At 36.8% G+C, this 26,149-nt stretch overlaps 1 protein-coding gene across 1 annotated transcript in view; it reads right to left on the bottom strand.

The window, feature by feature from the left end:
- Positions 1-1,022: 1,022 nt before the first annotated feature.
- LOC115210435 (protein O-mannosyl-transferase TMTC2-like) overlaps positions 1,023-26,149 on the bottom strand; it is a 26,779-nt gene continuing 1,652 nt past the window's right edge. Inside the window, exons 2-8 of the mRNA XM_036502626.1 lie at positions 24,982-25,067; positions 22,444-22,505; positions 5,919-6,242; positions 4,652-4,733; positions 4,091-4,205; positions 2,503-2,566; positions 1,023-1,183 (exon numbers count right to left, since the gene is read on the bottom strand). Of these exons, the coding sequence (XP_036358519.1) occupies positions 1,046-1,183; positions 2,503-2,566; positions 4,091-4,205; positions 4,652-4,733; positions 5,919-6,242; positions 22,444-22,505; positions 24,982-25,067 (871 nt within the window). The 3' untranslated portion in view covers positions 1,023-1,045. The remainder of the gene's footprint in view (positions 1,184-2,502; positions 2,567-4,090; positions 4,206-4,651; positions 4,734-5,918; positions 6,243-22,443; positions 22,506-24,981; positions 25,068-26,149) is intronic.

The raw sequence follows: 26,149 nt of genomic DNA, 5'->3' as shown, positions 1-26,149 counted from the left end.
TTCGAAACCACATAGTTCTAGGTTCAGTCCCACTGCATGGCACTTTGGGCAAGTGTCTTCTACTATAGCTTCGGTCCGACTAAAGTCTTGTGAGTGGATTTGGAAAAACAGAAACTCTGTGCGTGTGTGCATGTGCCTGTATTTGTCCCCAGCCACTGCTTAACAACCGGTATTTCTGTGTTTATGTCCCTGTAACTTAGTGGTTCAGCAAAAAACTGACAATAAGTACCAAGCTTTACAAAGAAATAAATACTGGAGTCGATTCATTTGACATAAATTCTTCAAGCTGGTGCCCCCGATAATCATTACCAGAATCCTGTATTAACACTCGTTTCGTTTAAATCTAAAGTTTTTAAAATCGTAGCTCTGAGTTTTACATTTCAAAGTACCTTTCGAGCGTTAGGCCTCATGGAGGCAATATGGCCGATGCTGATGTCGCATGACTAGCACCCGTGCCCGTGACATATAAAAAGCACCTTTCGAGCGTTGAACCTCACGGAGGCAATAACAAATGACAGAAGCCTTCGGCAATATGCCATGCTTGAGTAGAATACCCATCAAGTCAAGTGAAATTGTAGTCATGGTAGATACCGGTTTCATGCAGCTGGTACCCATACCGGTGGCACGTAAAAGCACCCATTACACTGTCAGGGAGGTTGGCGTTAGGAAGCGCATCCAGCTGTAGAAAACATATAAAATGAGACTGGAGTCTGATGCAGCCTCTCTGTATGTTAGCCCTGGTCAAACTGTCCATCCCATGCCAGCATGGATAACAGATGTTAAAAGATGATGACGATGACAGCGATATTTGATTGGTTGCTGAATAAAAATTCATTAGAGAATTATAGCATTATCAACAGTTCTTCATTATTTTCCACAGAATTGTGAAATTATTTTACATATTCCATACCATGAGTAAAAAAAACATGAGTGATAAAAGATATCCATGTTTTTGACATATTCTACAGAATATATAAAACAAGCTATATGCTTCGGGATGTGGTAATGAACAGATGGGAATGTAATGAGGTTTTGTAATGGATTTTTATGAGCAACCAATTAAGTTTTGAGGTAATCTTCTGTGAAAATATGTATGGTCATTGTGCTGTTCATGTTTAAAAAAACTAGGGAAAATACTAGCAATTTGTAAGATGGCACCAAGGTTCATGTGAGCTGTAGCAACCTGTAGAAAAGAACAAAATTAAAATTTTATTGCAGCCAATTCAATGTCAGAGTAAACAGTAGGGTGTTAAAATAAGCAGAGGCAGAATGCATCTAACTATTTAACAAATCAACATCACCATCATCATTTAACATCCACCTTCCATGCTGGCATGGGTTGGGCAGTTTGACAGGAGCTGACCCAGTAGAAGACCTACACCATGCTTCTGTATTTGATCTGTTTAGCATAGTTTTTATGGCTGGATGCCCTTCCTAACACCAACCACTCCACTGAGTGAACTGAATGCTTCTTACATGGCACCAACACAGATGAGGTAAGTTTTGGCATGGCTTTTACAGCTGGACACCCTTACAAATGCCAACCACTTCACAGAGTGAACTGGATGCTTTTTGAAAAATCATCTAGATGACTAATAAGACAGCCTCTACAAAGTCACTCAAGCTCCTAAATGTAGCTGGTAAACCTACTATCTTTAGAAACAAAAAGCAGGACAACATAATGGATATTGTACCATGTGCCTGAATAAAAATTGTGAGTCACAGTTGGAGTACCTTTGATCATGGGTTGGCTTAATCCTTTAGCATTTGAAGTGGCCATCCAGCCAAGATAATCTATCACTTTTATATTCAAATTAGCCATATCCAGTCTTTCACACCTACCCTACAATGCTATTTTAAAAATAAACAATCACAGCCTTGGAATTCAAAGCTATGAGATAATATATGATTGATTCAAAATAATGTCAGTAAATAAGCATTACATTAGACAAACTAATCTGAAATGCTACAGGTGAAGCCATCCTTGGTGGAATTTGAACTCTGAGCATTAAGACAAAATGCCACTAAGCATTTTGCTTGGTGTGCTAATGATTCAGCCAGCTTGTCACCTTAACAACAACAACAATAATGTTTTCTGATTTTGGCAAAATGCCAGTAATTTTAAGGGGAGGGGTTACATCAATCCCAGTACTTGACTGATACTGTATTTTATTAACCTTGAAAAGATGAAAGGCAGAGTTTACCTTGGTGCTATTTGAACTCAAAACATAAAGAACCAGAAGAAATGCTGTTAAGCATTTTATCTGATTCATTAATGATTTTGCCACCTCACTACCCTTTTATTCCATGCAACAGTATATAATATAGCCTTAGGTTCTCTGAGCATAGGAAAAAGACAGGAGGGTTACAGCCAGAATGATTTTGATCAAAGCTCTGCTTGATTTGATCAGGGTTGAGCTGGGAAACAGAACCAAGCAGGTACTCAACAACAACATTCATCCCCAAATTCCCAAATGAGAGAAGTTCTAAACAGTTCCTTACTTGAGGATTCAGCTGTGTAGCCCTTTGGTAAAAATCTTCAGCTTCAGTGTAGTTACCAGATTGTCTGGAAAGGAAAAACATTGAAATTTAAGATGTATGCTTTAGGCTGCTAACCTCATATTATGAACAAAAAAAAAACATGGATGTGTGGTTAAGAAGATTGCTTTGAAACTAGGTGACACTGGGTTCAGTCCCACTGCATGACACTTTGAGCAAGTATTTTGTAGTATTGCACAGGGCTGTAGTATGGTTTGTGAATGAATTTGGTAGACATAAACTGGAGCTGCATCATACATATATATATATGTATATGTGTGTGTGTGTGTGTGTGTGTACATATGTGTGTGTGTTTGTGTGTATATATATGTGTGTGCATATATTTATGTGTGTGTGGGTATAGATATGTGTGTATATACATATATGTGTGTGTATATACATATGTGTGTGTGTATATATATACGTGTGTGTATATATATATATGTGTGTGTGTGTGTATCTCATGTGATCACATGACCTACAAAACTATCAGATGTTATTACACACTGCTAGTCACAAGGCACTTTGCATTGTTTTAGCCTTCGAATAATGCCACCCAGCTGGTCAGGTGAACAGGCTAACATTCCCCCACTTGATCGAAAGGGCGACTGGAACAATGTGAAATGAAGTGTTTTGCTCAAGAGTGATATGCATCTGTGTGTGTGTGTGTGTGTGTGTGTGTGTGTGTGTGTGTGTGTGTGTGTGTGTGTGTGTGTGTGTGTGTGTGCGTGCGTGCGCACAGGTATCTGAAAATGTATCAGCTCTTTGTCATCGCCTAAGAGGAACAAAGATGGCATTTACATTCCTTGTGCTTTCAAAGACTGTGGAATAAAAATATCTCTTACTTAGAAAAAAACAGGTAAGAATTGGCAACAGCAAGAGCTTCCAGTCTCCAACAAGCCTTTTTCTTAGTCATGCTAGCAAGGGAAAATGGACATCAAACCAAGGAACAAATATATTTGTTTACTTTAGATTGTGCGCTGGGGACATTGAAGAATTTGAAATATCTTTTGAAGAAGTTGCTCAATTGCAATTACTGCTGTGTGTGTGTGTGTGTGTGTGTGTGTGCACATGCATTCGTGCGTGCGTGTGTGTGAGAGAGAGAGAGAGAGTCTGTGTGGCAGATGCCAAAAGTGATATATACATGTATGTAATTGGGTACACACACACACATAATATGGATCAAATGCACACACACACATATATGTAAGTATTAGAGCCTTCTTAGTAGCATTACAGACACCCTGGCAAATGAAGGCACTGGACCCTAGAGTATTTACTGACAGTAAGCCACAGCATATGTAGATCCAAACAGAGCTCCAAGACCCATGAGGCCCCAGGCAAATCACTGCACTGGACCCTATATATTCTATTCATTGACAGCAAGCCAACCCATACATAGATCAGATTTGAGCCCCTAGACCCATGAAGCTTCTAGGCAACTGCCCAGTGCATCTATACTTTATGATGGCACTGCATATTCTAAAAGAAAAAGGGAAGATATCAATTAATTGGTATTACGTTGATACCATCAAAAGAGTTATCCACCTACCTCATAGCATTGGCTGTATTAAAGACATGTTCAAAGTCATCACTATTTGTTTCAAGCACCTGTTTGTAGATAAGAACTGGGTCTGCATGCCGGCCAGATTCACCCAGAAACTGGGCTGAAAAGTAAAAGGAATTACACCCTTAGTGTAAAATTACAAAGCAAAACATAATAATAATCCTTTCTACTAAAGGCACAAGGCCTGAAATTTGGGGGCGGGGACTAGTCAATTACATCATCGACCCCAGTGTTTCACTGATACTTAATTTATCGACCCTCAAAGGATGAAAGGCAAAGTTGACCTCAGTGGAATTTGAACTCAGAACGTAGCAAAATACTTCTAAACATTTCGTCTAGTGTGCTAACAATTCTGTCAGCTTATCACCTTATAATGATTTCAAATTTTGCCACAAGGGCAGCAATTTGGGGAAAGGGGATGAGTCGATTCACTGCTGTGAATAATATTTAATTCTTAACAAAATATGATAATGAAAGTAGTAGTAGTTGTAGTAGTAGTAGTAGTAGCTGAAGCAGCAGCAGCAGAATAATTCAACAAATATTTACTGTAATGCTGGTGAGCAGTTTTGTACGTGGAATCAAGAGCCATTGCTTTTAAGTACCATTTTTCAGCTTTATCTGGTTGGTTCTGTTTGGAATAGAATTGAAAATATATAGAACAGAATAAAGAAAATGAACAAAGCAACAATAATAAGAAGAACTTCTGATGTAAGCACAAGGTTAGTAATTTTGAGAGGTGAGGGTTTAGTCTATATCATCAACTCCAGTACTTGACTGGTACTTTATATCATCAGTCCCGGAGAGAGGAAAGTCAAAGTTGACCTCAGTTAGATTTGAACATAGAATGTAAAGAATTGGAGCAAATATGAAGCGGTATTTTTCTGCCTCTCTAATGATTCTGCTAATCTACTAACGCAAGGACTAAAATTTAGACGGAGATTTGGGTTAGTTGATTTAATCAACTTTATTACCCGACTAATATTTTATCTGATCAAGCTCAAATGGACAACAGGCAAAGTTTACCTAGGCAAGATTTGGACTGAGAATACAAAGAGCTTTGCCAAAACACCAGAGGGCAGTTCATCCAATTCTCTAATGGTTTAGTCAATCATTTTAACATCTACTTTTCCATGCTTGCATGGATGAAACAGTTTGTTGAGGCAGATCTACATTTTAATAATGCTGTTCCTATTGCCAACCTTTACTTGTTCCTATGTAAGGTAGTATTTCTCCATTGCCAGACAGGTTTCCACAGAATATTGGAAATGAATGACGTTCATTTACTACAATCATGCGAGGTGATGATAAGGAGACACAAACACTCACATGCACATGTTTATACATACATATACATTACATGCATGTGACTTAGTGGTTAGAGAGTTGGGTTCACAATTATTAATTAGTGACTTCAGTTCCTGGAACGGGCAATGTTTTATGTTCTTGAGCAAGACACTTTATTTCATGTGGCTCCAGTTCACCCAGCAGTAGAAATGAGTAACTACGTCACTGGTGCCAAGTGGTATTGGCCTTTGCCTTTCCTTGCTTGGCCTGGGGCAGCAGTAGAAGAGATTTACTCATGGTGCCATGCAGTAGGACAGAATCGAAGACCACATGGTAGGGAAGCAAGTTTCTCAATCACACATCCACACCTACGTCTATGCAGCCACTAATAATAATAGTGATGTTGTTTCTCATATAGGCACATGCATCAATCAAGAAGAGAAGAAAGAGGACATAAAATAGAGTCACAGGAAAACAATGAAAGGCAGAAGGTAATAGATTAAAAAAAAAAAAATCAGTTTATACTTACTCTTCTGGACAGCAGTTTAGCCATTGTGATGTGAGCTGGTAAATGGTCTGGCTTCACGCGCAATGCTTCCTGGTACCAGAATTCTGCTTTGGCCTCATCATCAGATTTCATGTAAGCTTCACCTAACATATTGTAAATACTTTGCAATCCATAATAACTGGGTGCTCTTTGAATAGCTTTATTATAGGTCTTAATAGCCAACTGATATTTCTGTTGGTCTGCATACATTCTGCCAAGGTTATAGAGAGCGGAGATCTTGGTACTTTCATGAAGTCGAGGGTGTCGCAAACCGGTAATATCTACATTTGAACAGTTCAAATAGCTCTGAAAAATATCATGAATAACAGATTTCTGAATAAAAGTCAAGAACAACAATAAAATAAACAACAATAAAATAAAAGATATGTGCTCTTTTTACACTGAACATCTCCATCTCTAATACTATCAGTTAAAGAGGCAGCCTCCTAGAAATAGCAGGTAATTTTCTCTTAAATCAAATTTCACCATCTCAGAAAAAGATACACTGGATGATGTAGTACGTTCCTTGTACATATGAAAAAAATGGGACAGTCATGGCTGGAACACTTTTGATTCATAGGTGAACTACAGGGCTAACCTGGGGCGGAATATTATCACCATCGCTGCTACAACAACTACCAATATCAGTGAAATCATCCTTAATATCACAACCTTCATTTCAATCATTACTACCACCATAGCTTTCACTGCTATTATTATAACTACAACCACCACTTTTTAATTATACACCTATTACAGCTCAGTAATCGTAAACAATAACATAACATCTTCTCTACCAAAATCTTCATATGGATTCCTATTCAGTTATTTTAAATCATGATTAATATTTTACACTGAAGTACGGTGGCAAGATGGCAGAATCATTAACATTCTGGACAAAATGTTTAGAGGGGTCTACTTTGCTTTACATCTTATCAGGTTCAATGAAATAAGTACCAGTTAGGTACTGGGGTTGATGTAATCAACTAGTCTCCTCTACTAAAACTTCAGACCTTATGCCAACAAAAGAAAGGAATATTTTATACTGAGTGGATCAGAATTATTTTTATTTGATAAATTATTTATCAAACTGTTATTAAATTTTGTCAGTTGTATCTAAGTCAAATATTCCATTTTATTTAACTTCCACTATTATTGTGAGATGAATGACTTAAAGGTTAAGATGTTGCATGTGTGTGTATATATATATATATATATATATATTATATATATATATATATATATATATAGAGAGAGAGAAGAGAGAACAACAATAATATATAGGAAATAACACCTTAACCTTTAAGCCATACATCTCACAATGATAGTGGGAGTTAAACAGAAAGGAATATTCGACTTAAATACAACTGACAAAATTCAATAACAGTTTGATAAATAATCTATCAAGTATATATAAATATATGTATGTATGTATGTATGTGTAATTTTTTGGGACCAATAGGCATATGTCCATTAGTGTGTTGAGTAAAGTACATTCACAGTTTGGGCTACCATGGTTAGGGTACCAGTGAATGGTACAGCAGGCTAACAACATGACTGTGAGAACTCAATATATTCAATGCGACACCACTTTATGTACGCATGTACCTTATGTGATTCAGACTGCACTGATTGATGCAATACAATTGGATGTGCAACATCTCATCCATAAAGGACAGTCACAGAAAGGGGTTGACATGTTCATCATACTGAATAAAGACTAATGCCAAATCCATCTTCTGCATACCATTCTGCTTAAATAATGGAACTGCAGATACAATATCCATTCATATCTCACGTCTGTTTTCATTCCTCCACTTCACTCTGTATTTCATATCTTCTCTATAATATCTATTACTTAAACATTTTCTCACACCGTCTCTGATGAAGGGATATATATAAAATATCCCGGAAACCTTGGATTTTTTATCTCATTCTGTTAATTTTTATATATATATATATACATATGACTGATGGGTTTCTTTCGGTTTCCATCTACCAAATCCACACACGTAGCCTTGGTTAGCCTAAGACTATAGTAGAAGACACTTGCCCAAGGTGTCACACAGTGGGACTGAACCAGGAAGCAAACTTCTTGCAACACCTGTTTAGTTCGTTTTTATAATCCATTTAGTGGGTAGACACCATCATTATAATTGTTTTGTTTTATTTTAAAACTCCACTAGATATTTTAAGCACAATTAGTCATTTAGATATTTCTTTGATTATTCTTACTAGAAACGATGTAACTCTAATTAATTCACTACAGAAATATTGTTAGCACTCATCAATTTTACTATCTAACTTCTATGTAACAGGTTACTTCCCTAGTCCTTTATGTTTTTATATTATTTCGTGTTCACCAAAGAAAATCCTACATTCATTTACTCACACCATGATTTTGGTACTCACAGTTACTCTGTGATTCACAGATCAGGTCTAGTACAACCAAAAGGTGCCCAAGGTTGTCATTGGATTGCTAATAATTAAACTCCATCTCCTCTGCTTTTTATATTTGATATGTTTTGATTGATATATTTTAATTAATTATAAAATCACGCTTCTGTCTCCACCCATTTCTTCTACCAAAATTAGTCAGAATTTCTCTCATTACTTTAGGTACCTTCGTACTAAATTAAGTACAAACGCTTGCTTAACGGCTATACAATAGAAAAACATACAAACAGACGATTATCTACGTTGTCAAAGAGAATCGTCTGCGTCTCAAATTATATCTATCTTTTCTACTGGATAACATTTTTTAAAAATAAAATTCATGAAATACAAATGCCCGCCTTGAAATGTCCGCCATTGCACCCCGGCTAAGTTGACAGCAATTACTACGGGAAATAACTCTGAATGTAGCTAATGTAAGAGTTATTTCCCTTTGACTATAAACTATTTTCTTTAGCCTGTAATAAAATTTCCTTTGATCTTATAATGTAAGTATATATAGATAGCAAAATATCTACGTAATTTGTCTATGGATTATATAATTAACATTTCATTGAAATTCGTAATTCCGAAGGTAGAAGACAGAAAGTTATAGGGTGAATAAAGACAGGATTATATACACAAATTGAACAAAGGATTATCAATTCGTGTACGTGACAGAAAATACTTTCAAATGGTAATATATATGATTAAAGTCATTATTTTCATTTCTATTTGATAGATATTTGTTCTGTTTAGTTAAAGGAATTACTGCAGGTATTCCATTGATTATTTGGGCTTGTTGTTAGAGAAGTAATTGCCGATAATCTGCGAATATTAAATGAAAAATTTAGAAATCTTGCCGTTAAACTGAGAAGATTGGATGAAAAATTTAGAAATCTGTTTTCTCCAAAATAATGCTTAGTACAATTTATGTAACTATATTTTAAAATTAAGTTAATTTGAACTGAATAAATAATGTTTATTAAAACATCCTTTGAACGAAACAGAACATTTACTAAAGCTTATTTTGAACAACATTAATAAAGGACATTGATTATTAAACTATAAACTACATTTATAAGCAATTTTTGTTACGTTGGGCTTTCTTATCCAATAATTAAATCAATATTATTTACAAGAAAGCTCGATAAAAGACAAATTTCTAAACTTCTTGGATGATCCTAACAAGTTTTGAAAAATAGTCTAATCGCAATTATCTCCCTTTCAACCCTTTTCGCGATCTTCATATTAAGACAAATATCAAGAGTATATTAATGGTATTAGTCTTAAATCCCAGATAATGAAAATAGATTATCTTAAGATAGGCTAAAGGCCACAAAGTTAAGTACGACTCGGTTGATTAAATCTATTCCAGTATTTGATTGGTACTTAAATTTAGCATCCTTGGGTAACCCCGATGAGATTTTGTAAATACGTCAGAATACAAGGCCAAAACATTCTGACAAGCCAGAAGTCGATTACACCTACTCCAGTACTTAACTGGTATTATATTTTACCGAACCAGGGCGGATGAAAGGAAAAGCTGACATCAAAAGCATCTTAACTTCGAACGTAAATATCTGAAACTGGATGCGACGCGGTTTTTTGTTGGATGAGCTATCAATTTTGCAAATCCATCGCTCACGTTTATTTTTTTTTTTTTCCCTCAAATTTTCAACATAAAGATATTACGAAAGAATATGGTCAATGAAAATGAATCCGATAAAAGACTGCAACTCTTTCACTGACACTCGGAAGGTTCAAACACAAAGCTGATTTAGAACTCAAAGAACGTAAAGGGACGTAACTAAATATCACACAATATCAACGGGCTCATCATAAATGCAGTTGAAATATTAAGTAAAGGTCGCTTTGGGTGATGTGATATGTTTTTGTCATGATTCAATCTAGTGTTGAAGAGGATTTTAAAAGTTGAAGCAAATGTCACGGATGTCACAGATGTATCAAATTATTCTGCTTGAAAGGGGATCATATGACTAGAAGGTCACAGAGAGCACAATGCCATTACATGTCTAGCAGAATTATGTATATTGATATTGGGAGCTATTTCCCATATTTATTGTATTTATAAATCAAAATCGAAATCGATCAGCATCAATGGAAATTGTAGCTGTGATACCACTGCCGATGGCATGTAAGAGAACCATCCGAACGTGGCCGTTGCCAGCACCGCCCCGACTGGCCTCTGTGCCGGTGGCACGTAAAAAGCACCATCCGATCGTGGCCGTTTGCCAGCCTCGTCTGGCACCTGTGCCGGTGGCATGTAAAAAGCACCCACTACACTCACGGAGTGGTTGGCGTTAGGAAGGGCATCCAGCTGTAGAAACACTGCCAGATCAGACTGGGCCTGGCGCAGCCTTCTGGCTTCCCAGACCCCAGTTGAACCGTCCAACCCATGCTAGCATGGAAAACAGACGTTAAACGGTGATGCTGATTTAAATCCATTTATTCATCCAAGAGAGAACAATTGATTTCTTGATTTCAGAGAGGAAATCTCATTTCTATCTTTTTATTTTTTACGTGTTTCAGTCATTGGACTGTTGCTATGGTGCAATGGTGGGAACTCCACCTTGAAGGGTTTAGACCAGTGGTTTTCAACCAGGGTTCCGCCAGTACAGTCCATGGGTTCCGCAAGAAGTTACAAAAATGCAAACATCGACAGTAATTTTTAATTCTCCTGTGCAGATATGTGTGCATAAGACAATTAAATTATTGCACAGGGGTTCCTCGAGCCAGTGGAATATTTCCTTGGGGTTCCGCTCCAGCAAAAAGATTGAAAAGCACTGGTTTAGACAAACAAATCATTGACCCCAGTACATTTTTATTTTTTTAAACCTGGTTCCTATTCTGTTGGTCTCTGTTTTTTCAAACTCCTAAGTTACAAGGATAGATGTGAACCAGTACCGGTTGTCAAGCAGTGGTGGGGGACAAACACACACATAGGTATATGCATGCATGTGTGTGTGTGTGCATGCACGACTTTCTTCCATTTCTGTCTACCAAATCTACTTCATAAGCCTTTGGTCAGCATGAAGCTATAGTAGAAAGTGCCACACTGCAAAACTGAACTCAGAACCATGTGGTTGGGAAGCAAACTTTTTAACATGCAGCCACACTTGCATTTTTTGTATTGATTTCTTTATCTATTGCATGATATATAGGGGTTCCTTCAGTTTCAGTCAACCAAATCCACTCATAAGGCTTTGTTCAGCCCAGGGCTATAGAAGAAGTCACTTGCCAAAGCTGCCACATTGTAAAACTGAACTGGGAACCGTGTAGTTGGTAGACACGCAGCCACCCTTGTGCTTTTAGTATTGACTTCTTTAAATAATTTCTGCAGAAAATAACATTAGCTGGCTTCTAAGACATTGAGAGAAATACAACTACAAATAAGTGTCATGTTTTATATAGTCAATAATGTTCTAGATCCGAATTCAATGACCAAGTCTTCAGTAAATTAACAATACAAATACTGACAATAAATATTCAGCAAAATGCAGCTATCAAAAATAAAAGGATATCAAATATTACAAATGTTAAAATTCGTGAAAGGCGTTCCAATCATATGCTTATTAATGAGGGCACAGAAAAACGAAAAATAATGGTGGAAAGAATATTCAACCGAAGTGAATTCAACAAAGCAACATCAGTGTAAATACTGATTTCTAATGTAGATACAAAAACAAAATTACAAGAGAGGAGTGTAGTTCATTACAGTTCTTGGGTGGTACTTAACAGGAAACGATTTAAGTTACACACATACATGTGCGTGCACACACACACACACACACGCATACACACACGCACACACAGAGACACACACATTTTTGAGCAAATGCATATATTGTTTAGATAGTTGGATTGGCTCTGTGTAAGGCCTGTCCCCATTTTGTAAATAGTTATAATATTTAGAGAAATACTTTTTCAAAATGTTAGGATTAAGAAAAAACCAAGAATGATGAATAATAGAAGAGTCATTGAATAGTGAGATAGGTGGGGGGAAAGCATGAGGAATAGTAGAAGTGTCATTGAATAGTGAGAGAGGAGGTCAGAGGAGTAAAGTTGGAAAACTGACACTTGCTTTTGCACTTATTATTATAGATATATGGGTGTGAAGGCACATGGCTTAGTGGTAGTCAGCTCATGATCATAAGGTTGTGAGTTCAATTCCCAGCAGCATGTTGTGTCCTTGAGCTAGACACTTTATGACATGGTGCTCCAGTCCACTCAGCTGACAAAAATGAGTAGTACCAGCAATTCAAAGGGCCAGCTTTATCACATTCCATGTCATGCTGAATCTCCCTGAGAACTATTAAAGGTACGCATGTCTGTGGAGTACTCAGCCACTTGCATGTTAACTTCATGAGCAGGCTGTTCCATTGATCAGAGTGCCATTTATGTATGTATGTGGAAGAGAGTGTAATTCGGCACGAGAACTTAAACAGCATGCAAAGGTACATGAAGCCCAGTTACAACTACAGCCGGCTATTACCGGTAAAGGTTTTAGCTGTCAATTCTGTACATGACATTGTAGATCTTCAGCTGGGCTAAAAAGTCACATTTGATCACAGCACCAATAACAGTTAAGCTTTGTTCAATGGCCATACTCGACAACGAGGGGGCAGCTATCACCATGTATGTATGTATGCATGTATGTATGTATGTATATAAGTATGTACATACATACATGCATACATACATACATACATACATACATACATATGCCTGCATGTATGCATGGATGAACAAAGTTACAATAAAGTAGCACACAACATGTTTAGTTACAGTTTTAAATATTTAATAACAGGATGACACGACTCAAAACTCCACTTTACATGGCAAAATCACATTTAAAACCATGCAGCTAATCATTAGCATTAAATGTGTGTGCAATAGGTTTATAATTTAACAATAAGTCATCATCATCATCATCATCTTTGTTTAGCATCCGCTTTCCATGCTAGCATGGGTTGGACGGTTCAACTGGGGTCTGGGAAGCCAGAATTGCTGCACCAGGCCCAGTCTGATCTGGCAATGTTACTACGACTGGATGCCCTTCTTAACGCCAACCACTCCGTGAGTGTAGTGGGTGCTTTTAACGTGCCACTGGCACAGGTGCCAGACGAAGCTGGCAAACGGCCACGATCAGATGGTGCTTTTTACGTGCCACCGGCACGGGGTCAGGCGAGGCTGGCAACGGCCACAATCAGATGGTGCTTTTTACATGCCACCGGCACAAGGCCAGTCGGAGCGGCGCTGGCAACGGCCACGTTTGGATGTTTCTCTTACGTACCACCAGCACTGGTATCACAGCTACAATTTCCATTGATGTTCATCGATTTAAGTGAATAAACAAATTTGCAATTGATACAGTACTTTCCAAAAGTCAACAAAATCAGTAAAATGAAATTTTCTTTTTTAATTACATAAAACCAAACTCGAAAATATCACAAAAATATTGAAACTAAATTGTAATAAAATAGAAGAAAAAGAAAAACGGTGGTGGTGGTAGGGCATTGTTCAGAAGCATTTTTCGTGACAGAGTATTGTTAGCAAACTGAGGCAAACCTTACAAAACTATCATAGCATGTCAGTGCACACAAGGTAAACTAACATTTTTTTTTTTTTTGCATAGCTGAAATTTATTTAATAGGAGTGGCTGTGTCGTAAGAAACTTGCTTACCAACCACATCGTTCCAAGTTCAGTCCCACTGTGTGGTACATTGGGCAAGTGTCTTCTACTATGGCTTTGGGTTGACCAAAGTCTTGTGAGCAGATTTGGGAGATGGAAATGGAAAGAATCTCATCATATGTGTATATATGTAGTGATGCCATCTTGGAAATCTCCAGCATGCATGCGCAGGGTTGGAATCTTCCGGAAGGCCTGCCAGAAGTTCCCTCATGCGCATGCACAGAAAACTAGCAGCAGCAAAGTTCTCTTGTATCTCTCTCTTTGACACTGGCAGCTGAACAATAAAGATGTGTCTTCAGCAGCCATCTTGAGCTGCTACCTCGTGGTGCATCCCCACTATGCTTGAGCAGGCAGGACTGACTCACTCCACTAGACTACTGCTGATGAGCTCCTAGGCTGCCGATTTGCCCAGAGGAAGGAAATGTTTATGTTGTGAATCAAAGAATAAATATTTATACTGTTGAAGTTAACGGAAAATCTTGACTCTTTCTTCAATTAATATTTAATGTAAAGGATGCGAGCAGCACCCATCCAGTATGGGAATCTCACATCTTGCTACATATATACATATAAATATATATATCAATATATATCATCATCATCATCATTATCGTTTAACGTCCATTCTCCATGCTAGCATGGGTTGGACGATTCAACCGGGGATCTGGGAAGCCAGAAGGCTGCACCAGGCTCCAGTCTGATCTGGCAGTGTTTCAACAGCAGGATACCCTTCCTAACGCCAACCACTTCATGAGTGTAGTGGATGCTTTTTACGTGCACAGGTGCCAGGCAAGACTGGCAATGGCCACAATCGGATTGGTGCTTTTTATGTGCCACCGGCACAGGGATCACAACTGCAGTTTCCATTGATTTTTGATGTTGGTGTACTTGACTCAATGGATCTCCTCAAGCACAGGGTCAAAACAGTGTTTCTTTACTTGCCACCTGCACAGGAGTCAGTTCAGCGGCCCAGGCAACTGCTGGGTGCCAGTCATAGGATTGGTTCAATTTCGATTCCGATTTCACTTGCCCCAACAGGTCTTCACAAGCAGAGTTTAGTGTCCAATGAAGGGAGTTTGGCATGGGTGCCTGTCGTTGGAAGAGGTTCGATTTCGACTTTGCTTGCCTCAACAGGTCTTCGTGTGTCCAAGGAGGGAAAGGCATGCATAAGTGGGCTGGCTACATCCCTGGCAAGGGACACGGGATGGACTCACTTGTCCTGCCGGGTCTTCTCACGCACAGCATATTTCCAAATGTCTCGGTCACTAGTCATTGCCTCGGTGATATACTTGTGTCTGTGTTTGTCCCCCCACTATCGCTTGACAACCAATGTTGATGTGTTTACATCCCTTTAACTTAGTGGTTCAGCAAAAGAGACCGATAGAATAAGCACTAGGCTTACAAAGAATAAGTTCTGGGGTAAATATGTTCGACTAAAGGCAGTGCTCCAGCATGGCTGCAGTCAAATGAATGAAACAAGTAAAAGAATAAAAGAATAAAAGTAAAGTAAACAAACAATAAAATAGACACAAAAACAACATAGAAAGGAATGCAGTAGAAGGATACAAGATATTTTGTTAGACTTTCTATCAATTCTGAGCATTCCAAATGTACTTGTATTATTATTATCTTTTTAGCTGTTTCAACCACTGGACTGCATCCATTCTTGAACACAAACCCCCTTGAAATGTTTAATCAAAAAGATCGACCCCAGGACTTATTTTTTAAAATCTTATTCGATTATTCGATCTTGTTTTTTTTTTTTTTTTTGCTAAAATGCCAAGTTTTGGGGATGTAAACAAACCAACACCAGTTGTTAAATAGTGGTGGGAGACTAACACAACACAAACACACACAACTACACATGCACATATATATCAACAAAAGATGGGAGGCAGAATTAACAGCAACATAACAAGGAAAACTTTATATATTTCAAAGTCAAAGTAGTTTGTTGTATTTATACAGGAACACTAATGAGAAGAAATGCATGATTGCAAAATGCTTCAATTGGTTCTGCAAATATTTTAGCATTTGGCTGAAATGCATGTCCTATAGTATAGAAATGTATGTCCTATAGTTTTGAATATCACACCTGTTTTTGCTAATTACTACATTCTCTATCTCTCTCTCTCTCTCTCTATATATATATATATATATAAATAATAAAAAATAATATATATATATATATATATACACATATATATATGGTAAGTAGCTATGGCACAGGAGTGGCTGTGTGATACATAGCTTACTTACTAGCCACATGGTTCCAGGTTCAGTCCCACTATGTGACACCTTGGGCAAGTGTCTTCTACTATTGCCTCAGGCTAACCAAAGCCTTGTGAGTGGATTTGGCAGATGGAAACTGAAAGAAGCCTGTCATGTATATATATATATGTATGTGTGTATCTGTGTCTGTCCCCCCCCCCCCACCATCGCTTGACAACTGATGTTGGTGTGTTTTTGTCCCTGTGACTTAGTGGTTTGTCAAAAGAGACCAATATAGTAAGTACTAGGCTTACAAAGAATAAGTCTTGGGGTTAATTTCTTCAACTAAAGGAGGTGCTCCAGCATGGCTACAGTCAAATGACTGAAACAAGTAAAAGAGTATATATATATATATATATATATATATATACTTAAGAGGGTGCGTGCGTTTAGTCATATAATATATTAATAAATGAAATAAAACATATGCATATATATAAACATATATGTACGTACCTACCTCTACATGTACATATACACGCATATATGAGTACAGGACACCAAAGGGACGTCGAACACAAAGAGAAACGAAAACATAGACACAAACCAAAGGAACTGGACATTTTTTTAAAAACAACAAAAAATGGAGTACAGGACAATTAACACAACGAAAAAAACCCTTCTTCAGTCGCTAAGGTTTCATCTACTCTACGTTTCGAAGGATAAAAGCGAGACGTATCTTCAACAAGAAACTTTCCTTCCTGCGAAAAGCAAATCAATTAAAATTCTGAGGTCTTTTCGCAGAGGGGTAAAAAATGGTAAAAAAATGGTAAAAAAACAGGACAGTAACGACAGTACAAAAATATAAACAGTAAAAAAATAAACAGTAAAAAAATATAACAGTAAAAAAATATAACAGTAAAAGACAGGACAGAGAAAAACAAGATAAAAAGGGCTGTTGACGCCGAACGAAAAAAGTATTGCAAACGCAGAATTTTTTGTGAACGACAGGAGAGCAGGAAGAATGTCGTCCAGTTACCTTGAAAGCCAGGCCAAAAAAGACAGTCAGGGCGGAAGTATCGTCGCGGGTGGACGACGGGAAGGGGGGAGGAGGAGCAAGAGGAAGGGAGAGAAGAAGGGGAAAGGCTGCGAGGAGACCATGAAGAATGGTGAGGGGTAGACCCCTCACCATTCTTCATGGTCTCCTCATTAGGAATACTCAGCCGTAGAGGGATGCAAGGGTCATTCTAATCGACTAGTCCCCTCGCATAAATTTCAGGCCTTGTGCCTATGATAGAAAGGATTGTTATTAGTAGTAGTAGTAGCAACAGCAGCAGCAGTGGTGACGGCAGCAGTAGTCATTGTCATTGCATTACCCACCAAGACTACCAATATCACCATCATAAACTTCCTAACTAAGAGACTAGCAAAAAAAAAAGAAACAATGATGGATTTAGCGACATAGTTACTAAACACACAAACACACACAGATTAACGTACACACAAGCTAATTCCTATTCTTCCATTTGGTGTTTGAATATACTAATTAAATAAATTGTTGTTATGAGACAAAAAAAGCTACATTATCTCCAAGCTTGTCTTTTGTGTAAGTTGGGAATGGCATTCATTGTTTGAAGAATCCAGTCTGTTGATTTGCACATAACCACCTGCCAATATTGTACGAGTGTGTGAGTGTTTGTACATATATGTATATGTTTGCATGTGTAAGTAGATCAACTAATCAATAGCATCTAGCTGTGTCCTATATGTGATCAATATTTATTGACTCTACTCGACTTATTATTATTATTATCATCATCATTATTACTATTATGTCAAGCTTTTAAGGTCTATCCAGTCAATATGTCATAAACTGAGCCAATTAGAGAGCCTTTTCATTATACTACAAGCAAATAGCAACAAAATGTTCCTGATGTTCTAGCATGTGAACTTGAAAGAAAGAATTGCACAATGTCAAATATCCCAAGTCAGACAGGATGATCGTGGCTGGAATGACTTTATAAGTCTTCTCAATCAGAATTGACAGTGGGGAGTAAGTTAACAACAACATGTTATGGATTATGATCTATTTTGCTCTTACTGTACGATAACTATGTGATCTATCCAGCTGTGCTCTACAGATTGTGGTCCATCTTGACAACATCTACTGAATAAATAATGTCTATCAAGCTACACAGTATTGATGAACATTGATACTCAACCAATTTTTGCCTATGAACCCTCTTGATTCGTGTATTACATGTGTGGACCTTCATAATCATTCAATGCTTAAAAATATCCAATTATATATTTATAATTGGCACCCTGTCGGTTACGGTAGCGAGTGTTCCTGTTGATGAGATCAATGGAACAGGCTGTTCCTGAAATTAATGTGCAAGTGGCTGAGCACTCTTAGACATGTGTACCCTTAATGTAGTTCCCAGGGGAGATTCAGCATGATACAGAATGTGACAAGACTGGCCCTTTTGAAATACTGGTTCATTTTTGCTAGCTGATTTTTATAATATTTTTAGGAATTGTATACAAAAACTTGTTAGGGATCATATTAAAAAAATTGTTAAAATACTTTATGCATTGTAGAAATATAACCAGTTTATTTTATTCTTTTACTTGTTTCAGTCATTTGGCTAGAGCCATGCTGGAGCACCACCTTTAGTCAAGCAAATCAACCCCAGGACTTATTCTATTGGTCTCTTTTGCCGAACTGCTAAGTTACAGGGACATAAACACATCAGCATTCTGTTGTCAAGCAATGTTAGGGGGACAAACACAAACATATGCACACATACATATATATATATATACACATGGCAAGCTTCTTTGAATTTCCGTCTACCAAATCCACTCACAAGGTTTTGGTTAGCCCAAGGCTATAGCAGAAGATACTTGCCCAAAGTGCCATGCAGTGGGACTGAACCCAGAACCATATGGTTGGTAAGTAAGCTACTTACCACACACCCACTCCTGCACATAAATTTTAACAACAAAATCTTACATGGAACCACTAATGGTCATATGGACCCTGGTTGAGAATTTCTGATATAGATTGTGGTATGCTTGTTTAGGGGAACATGGACATTATTCAATATCTACAGGCCATTTTAAGGTGGCGAGCTGGCAGAATTGTTACCATGCTGGACAAAATGCATAACAGCATTTCTTCTGCTTTTACATTCTGAGTTCAAATGCTGCTGAGGTTGACTCTGCTTTTCACCTTCTCAGGGTCAATAAAAGAAGTACCTGTTGTGCATTGTGGTCAATATAATTGACTTAAGACCTCCATCAGTTGAGGCTGATCATATTTCAGTACATTTATGAGCAGGTCTGGGCAAATTTTTTGAAGGAGGATGGCAGTCATCCATACATGCAAGACTCCCCTCTCCACACCATCAACGTTTAACCAAAAGGAAGTGTTAGCATGCTGGACAAAGTGCTTAGCAGCGATTCATCCATCTTTACATGCTGTGTTCAAATTTTGCTGCTAGGGTTTGATGAAGTAAGTACCAGTTGAGAACTAGAATCGAAATAAACAACATAGCCCCACCCTCAAAATTGAAGGCCTTGTGCTAAAATTGGAAACCAGCATTGAGGGGTTGGAAGCAGGCAGAATTGTTACTGCACCAGTCTTCACATTCTGAGTTCAAGTTCCATCAAGGTTCACTTTGCCTTTCATCCTTTCAGGATCAATAAAATAAGTACCAGTTGAACACTAGAGTGGATTTAATCATCTTATGTATTATATCCTAGTATAAACACATTGAAGGATTATAAACTCAATGTTTATTATGATATACCAAAGTTATCCCCCGATATTACAGGCCTTGTGCCAAAATTTGGAACCAAAGTTAATCCATAAGAAAGGTTGGTGATTTCAGCCCATACACCTTGGCAAATAAATTGCTGTAACAGGCGTTTCAGTCATAACACAATGAAAAGGAATAGATACCACAAAGTATCCTACCAATACTTCAACCAGTTCTGTCAATCCACCACCCGAGATTGCTAATTTCTTATCTATCCCAAAACAATGAAACACAAAAGTAACCACAGTAAGATTTGAACTCAAAGAACAGACAGTCAGAACAACTATCATAACACATTCCACTATCTACAAACTACATAATGTCTCTCATCTCTCTCAGTGTAGGAAGCATATATAAACAATAACCACCTTCACATTATAACCTTATTAAATCATGTGACCTGCACCACTGACCAAAAATATGTGACAATCCCATATTGGACAAGAACAGACAGAAATAATTTTTCTTAGCAGAGTCCTATTTGTCAGCAATGCCTACATCAGAAAAGTCATCAGTTCAAAACCTTTGTAATAACTCAAAAGATTCTAGATTTGTATTCTTTTGACTTAGACTATACAACTTTGGTATATCATAATAAACATTGAGTTTATAATCCTTCAATGTGTTTATACTAGGATATAATACATACACACACACACACACGCATGCATATAAATCATCATCATCATTATCATCATAATCATCTTTAATGTTTGTTTTCCATGCTGGCATTGGGTAGACAGGAAATGATGAAAATGGTAAAGATATATATACATATATATGTGCATGTGTATGTGTATTATAACTTAGTACATGTACATACATGTGTATATATATGTATAAATGTGCATGTGCATATATATATATAATAAGATTCCTTGGATGGAATTTATAAATATTTTAATGCATCACTATGTGCATTTCCACAAATCTCGCTTTTCTAAAGATCATAGTCAATATTCCTGGGATGATTACAGTGCAGTCTGTAATGGACTATGATCTTAAGAAACATGTGTTTATGAAAACGCTCGTAGTGATTAAAATATTTATAAATTCCATCCAAAGATTATTATTATCATTATTACTATATTTATCATACATTATATCAGCACAGCTTGGTGCAACCCCAAAAATCTATTATCTCCAGCTGGTATCAATAGGCTGTAACTGACATAATAAATTAGGAGCTTTTTTATATGCATATTCAAAACATTTCCCATAAACGAACTTAAAGGATATATATATACATATAGGCGCAGGAGTGGCTGTATGGTAAGTAGCTTGCTTACGAACTACATGGTTCCGGGCTCAGTCCCACTGTGTGGCACCTTGGGCAAGTGTCTTCTACTATAGCCTTGGGCAGATCAAAGCCTTGTGAGTGGATTTGGTAGACGGGAACTGAAAGAAGCCCGTCGTATATATGTATATATATATATGTACGTGTGTGTGTATATGTTTGTCTGTGATTGTCCTCCCAACATCGCTTGACAACCGATGCTGGTGTGTTTACGTCCCAGTAACTTAGCGGTTTGGCAAAAGAGACAAATAGAATAAGTACTAGGCTTACAAAGAATAAGTCTTGGGGTCGATTTGCTCGACTAAAGGCGGTGCTCCAGCATGGCCGCAGTCAAATGGCTGAAACAAGTAAAAGAGTATATATGTATATATATATGTACATATATATATATATATATATATATATATATATATATATATATATATATATATATCCCGTTTCCGTTTCGTCTCTGTTTTTTTGTTGTAAAAATATGGCTTGTCCGTTTTCGTTTTTCGTTGAGTTCTATGTCTAGTTGCAGTGTCCTGTACTCACGTATATATATTTATATATGCATGTATATATACATGTAGATGTAGGTACATACATATATGTTTGTATGCATGCATATATTTTATTTATTACATTATTGTCTGACAGTGCGTTCGCGTCAGGGTCGATTCGATTCGTTGTTTTGTCCCACTTCCCTTCCTCCCAGTTTTGTTATATATATATATATATATATTCAATGCAAGTGTATTTCTTTGCTATTGTTTATTTTCAACACAGATATTCATCATAGACTTACTGCAGGATAACATGACCAAATCTTCTAAGATACTCAATCATTTTCTTGTGTGGGAGTTGTGTGCACATGCATGCAAGCAAAATCTGAGTCCAAAATAACATGCAGTTCATTTCATCCCATCCCCATTTGTTTTTCTTTTGTGTGTGTTTGTATGTATATGTAAAAAAAAAAAAACTGTGATTTATCTAGAGAAAATTAGGGTTGAACTATTCGAGAGTCAGGAGAGAAAAAAAACTTACTTTTTCTGCTTCATCATTTCTACCTAACAAACTGTAGACAATTCCAAGATTCAGGTAAGCCACTGTAAATAATAATAATAATAATAATAATAATAATAATAAATAATAATAATAATAATAATATAATAATAATAATAATAATGATAATTATTATTATTATTATTATTATTCAAAAAATAGTACTCCTGGGAACTGCTTATATCCTAAGAAAAATATTGTCGATATGATTCCAAAAACATTTTAATCTGTGAATATTATCAAAAGTACTATTAAATGTACATAACAGCAAATACCTTTTACTGTCATCTTAAGATCACGCTTATCATCTTATCATCAAATTACTTTTAAAACAAACTTAATTTTCTTATGTTTTGACAACACTCTCTAGAACAATATTCTGTGCCAAACTAAAAATATGGTACCCTAGTCACAATACCAACTTGAATTTCTAATTTGTCTCTTGAGGTCTCTAGGTAAGACTTGGAGTCAACTTGTACAAATACAAAGAAAAATCCAAATAGATAATGATAATAATAATAATAATAATTTATTCTTTTATTGGCCACAAGGTCTAATATAACTATACATAAAACGACATGCAATACCATAAAAGACAACACAAGACAATACAAAGGGTTTTACTGCATGTAAACAATAAAAGCAATCAAAGTTAAACAATATACAACTCACAAAAGGGGAGGTACTCTAAGGCTACTCATGGAAAAACCCACAAAAACCACAGGTGCCTGACCAACAAGGCAAGATCCCTTCTTTTATTTCTTCACAGGTGTATACTCAGAATTGGTCCTTTCACACTGACCATTCTTCCAACATTCATCCACCTTTCAATAAACTTGCTAAAAGATAACACTTCCTTCTCCACTCTCAATTTCCTTTTGAAGTGAAACTTGAAGAAGTCAATGAGAGCTCTACCAAACAGCTATGTATCTGTCCTCATGCCTTTCAGTCTTGTCCAATAATAATAATGAAGATTATCTATGGAACAATAATACCGTACTGATATGGAACTGGATAGCCTAGTCTAGTCTGTGCAGATTTTCTCCAATGATATTAAGATGGAGTTTGAGCTCTTAAAATGTGCTACGATGGTGATGAGATGAGGAAAGCTTATCAGAACAGAAGGCATAGGTTTCCATAGGTGAGATGATGAAAGCAATTCAGCTTCAATCCGGCTATAAATACCTGAAAATACTTGAGGCAGATGGAATTAAACACGGTATGAAAGAAAAGACAAAAAGAGAGTACCTTCAGCAAATGAGAAAAGTATTGGCTTTATAGGTGAATGCCAGAAACAATTTCAGCAATAAACTCGTGCGCAGTTGCCGTAGTTCGGTATGGCATTGGAATTCTGAAGTGGACAGAGGAGGAGCAAAAGGAGATGGGCAGGAAGTCAAAAAAGCTCCTGACGATGCATGGAGCCCATCATTCATGTGCAGACACTGACCGCCTATACATCAAAAGAGCAACTTGAGGAAGAGGACTAATAAGTCCAGAAGAACTTAATGAGATACCTAGTCCAAAGTAAGGAAACCTTGCTAGTTTTAGTTTGGAATGAAGGAGTATTGAAAGCAGAAAAAAATGGAAACACAAAAGAAGTACAAAAAGGACATGAAGAAGAATTATGCAAGAAGGGACTACACAATCAACTCCATGTAGCTGCAACAGAGGCTGCTGGAAAAAATAGGTGGGATTGGCTGAAGAAAAGAACACTAAAAAAAGAGACCAAGAGCACTATACTGGTAGTGCAAGACCAAGCTTTGGCTATAAACTGGAGAGTCAACTTTTGGAATGAGCAAGTGTCTCTGCTGTGCCACATTTGTAATAGAGTGAATGAAACCATTGCCCATATCATAAACGAATGCCCTAGACTTGTCCCAAACCACTATAAGTTGTGGTGACATGATCAGGTAGCGAAAGTGTTACATTGGAAACTGTGCAAAAGGTGGGGGCTAGAGAGAAGCAAGATGTAGCATGAGTGCAAACCACAGAGAGTGGCAAAGTTGGAGACTAGCAAAATCTTCTGGGATTTCCCAATCCAAGCAGATCAGGTGCTAGAGCATAACAGACCAGATCTAATGGTGGTTAGCAAGATGCACCACATGCTATATAGTTAACATTAGATGCCCCTTTGACCCACAAATAGTCAAGAAAGAAGATGAAAAATAGATAAATACAACCCTCTTAAATACAAAATAGCCCAGCTATAGAAAATGAATGTAAATATAGTGCCAATTGCTGAATCTTTGGGGACAGTATCAGAAGGCATCAAGAGGAATATCAAGGAAATTGGAATAGCGTGCCAGTAGAACCGTTACACAAGGTTTACTTCCTTGGCATGGCCAGAATAATCCAGAAAAGTATTAGATAGCTGAAAAGAATAGATAGCATGGATTAGGAGTAGCAATTACTCAATGTTCCAGTCTAGATTTAAAAGAAACTTACTATGATAGTCAATTATAATTGTCTCACACCTTGATGAAAAGATGGGGTTGACTGACAGAATAGTTAGATACTTACTTGTGAGTTTCGGACGGCACAAAATTGCTGTCTTGTAGCTCTCTATTGCTTCATGATAACGTTGCTGATCTTGTAAGAGAATGCCTCTGTAAAATAAAGTGAAATATAAATTAAAATTTATTTTCAAAAAAATGTTTTAGAAGTATGATTTATAGTTATTTCTGTTTAATTTTGTAATTTTATCTGAATTTCTTAAAATGAGTTATCATTATCAAATATGGCAGAGACCTGAAGAAGGTTGGACAATATACTGGCTGAAATAATAGTTCCAAATTTTGGCACAAGGCCAACAATTTTTGGGGAAGGATTAGATTGATAACATCAAACCCAGTGCTCAACTTGTACACCCTTAAAGGATGAAAAGCAAAGTCAACCTTGCAGAATTTGAACTCAAAATATAAAGATGGGTGAAATGCTGCTAAGCGTTTTGCCTGGTATGCTAACAATTCTGCCACCTCACTGCCTTTATTGGCCAAAATATTGCTTTCAAAAATTTTCGAAAAATTTTTATGGAAAGTTTTCGGTGAAAATTTTGGAAAAATTTTTGAAAAATTTTTGTGCAAAATTTTCTGTGAAAATTTTCGAAAACTTTTTGGGGAAACTTTTCGCTGAAAATTTTCGAAAAATTTTTGTGGAAAATTTTTGGTGAAAATTTTCGCAAGATTTTTATGGAAAGTCTTCGGTGAAAATTTTCGGAAAAATTGGGTAAAATTTTCAGTTAAAATTTTTGAAAAATTTTTGAGGAAAATTTTCGAAAAAGTATGGAAGGCCGGTTAAAAGTTTTGGGGAAAATTTTCGATGAAAGATTTTCCAAAAAATTTTGGTTAAAATTTTCAGTTAAAAGTTTTGGGGAAAATTTTCGATGAAAGATTTTCGAAAAATTTTTGAAAAATTATGGAAAGTTTCGGTGAAAGATTTTCGAAAAACTTTTGAAAAATTATGGAAAGTTATTGGAGAAAATTTTGGAAAAAATTTTGGGTAAAATTTTCAGTTAAAATTTTCGGGGAAAATTTTCGGCAAAATATTTCGAAAATGTATGGAAGGCCACCGGTTCCAAAATCACAAAGTATGGAAGGCCATCAGTGCCAAATCACAAAGTATGGAAGGCCATCGGTGCCAAAATCACAAAGTATGGAAGGCCAGCATTGCAAAAATCACAAAATTTTTA

Source organism: Octopus sinensis, linkage group LG4 (assembly GCF_006345805.1).
Source record: "Octopus sinensis linkage group LG4, ASM634580v1, whole genome shotgun sequence".
Lineage (NCBI taxonomy): Eukaryota > Metazoa > Mollusca > Cephalopoda > Octopoda > Octopodidae > Octopus > Octopus sinensis.
This window is presented reverse-complemented; position numbering and strand designations above follow the sequence as displayed.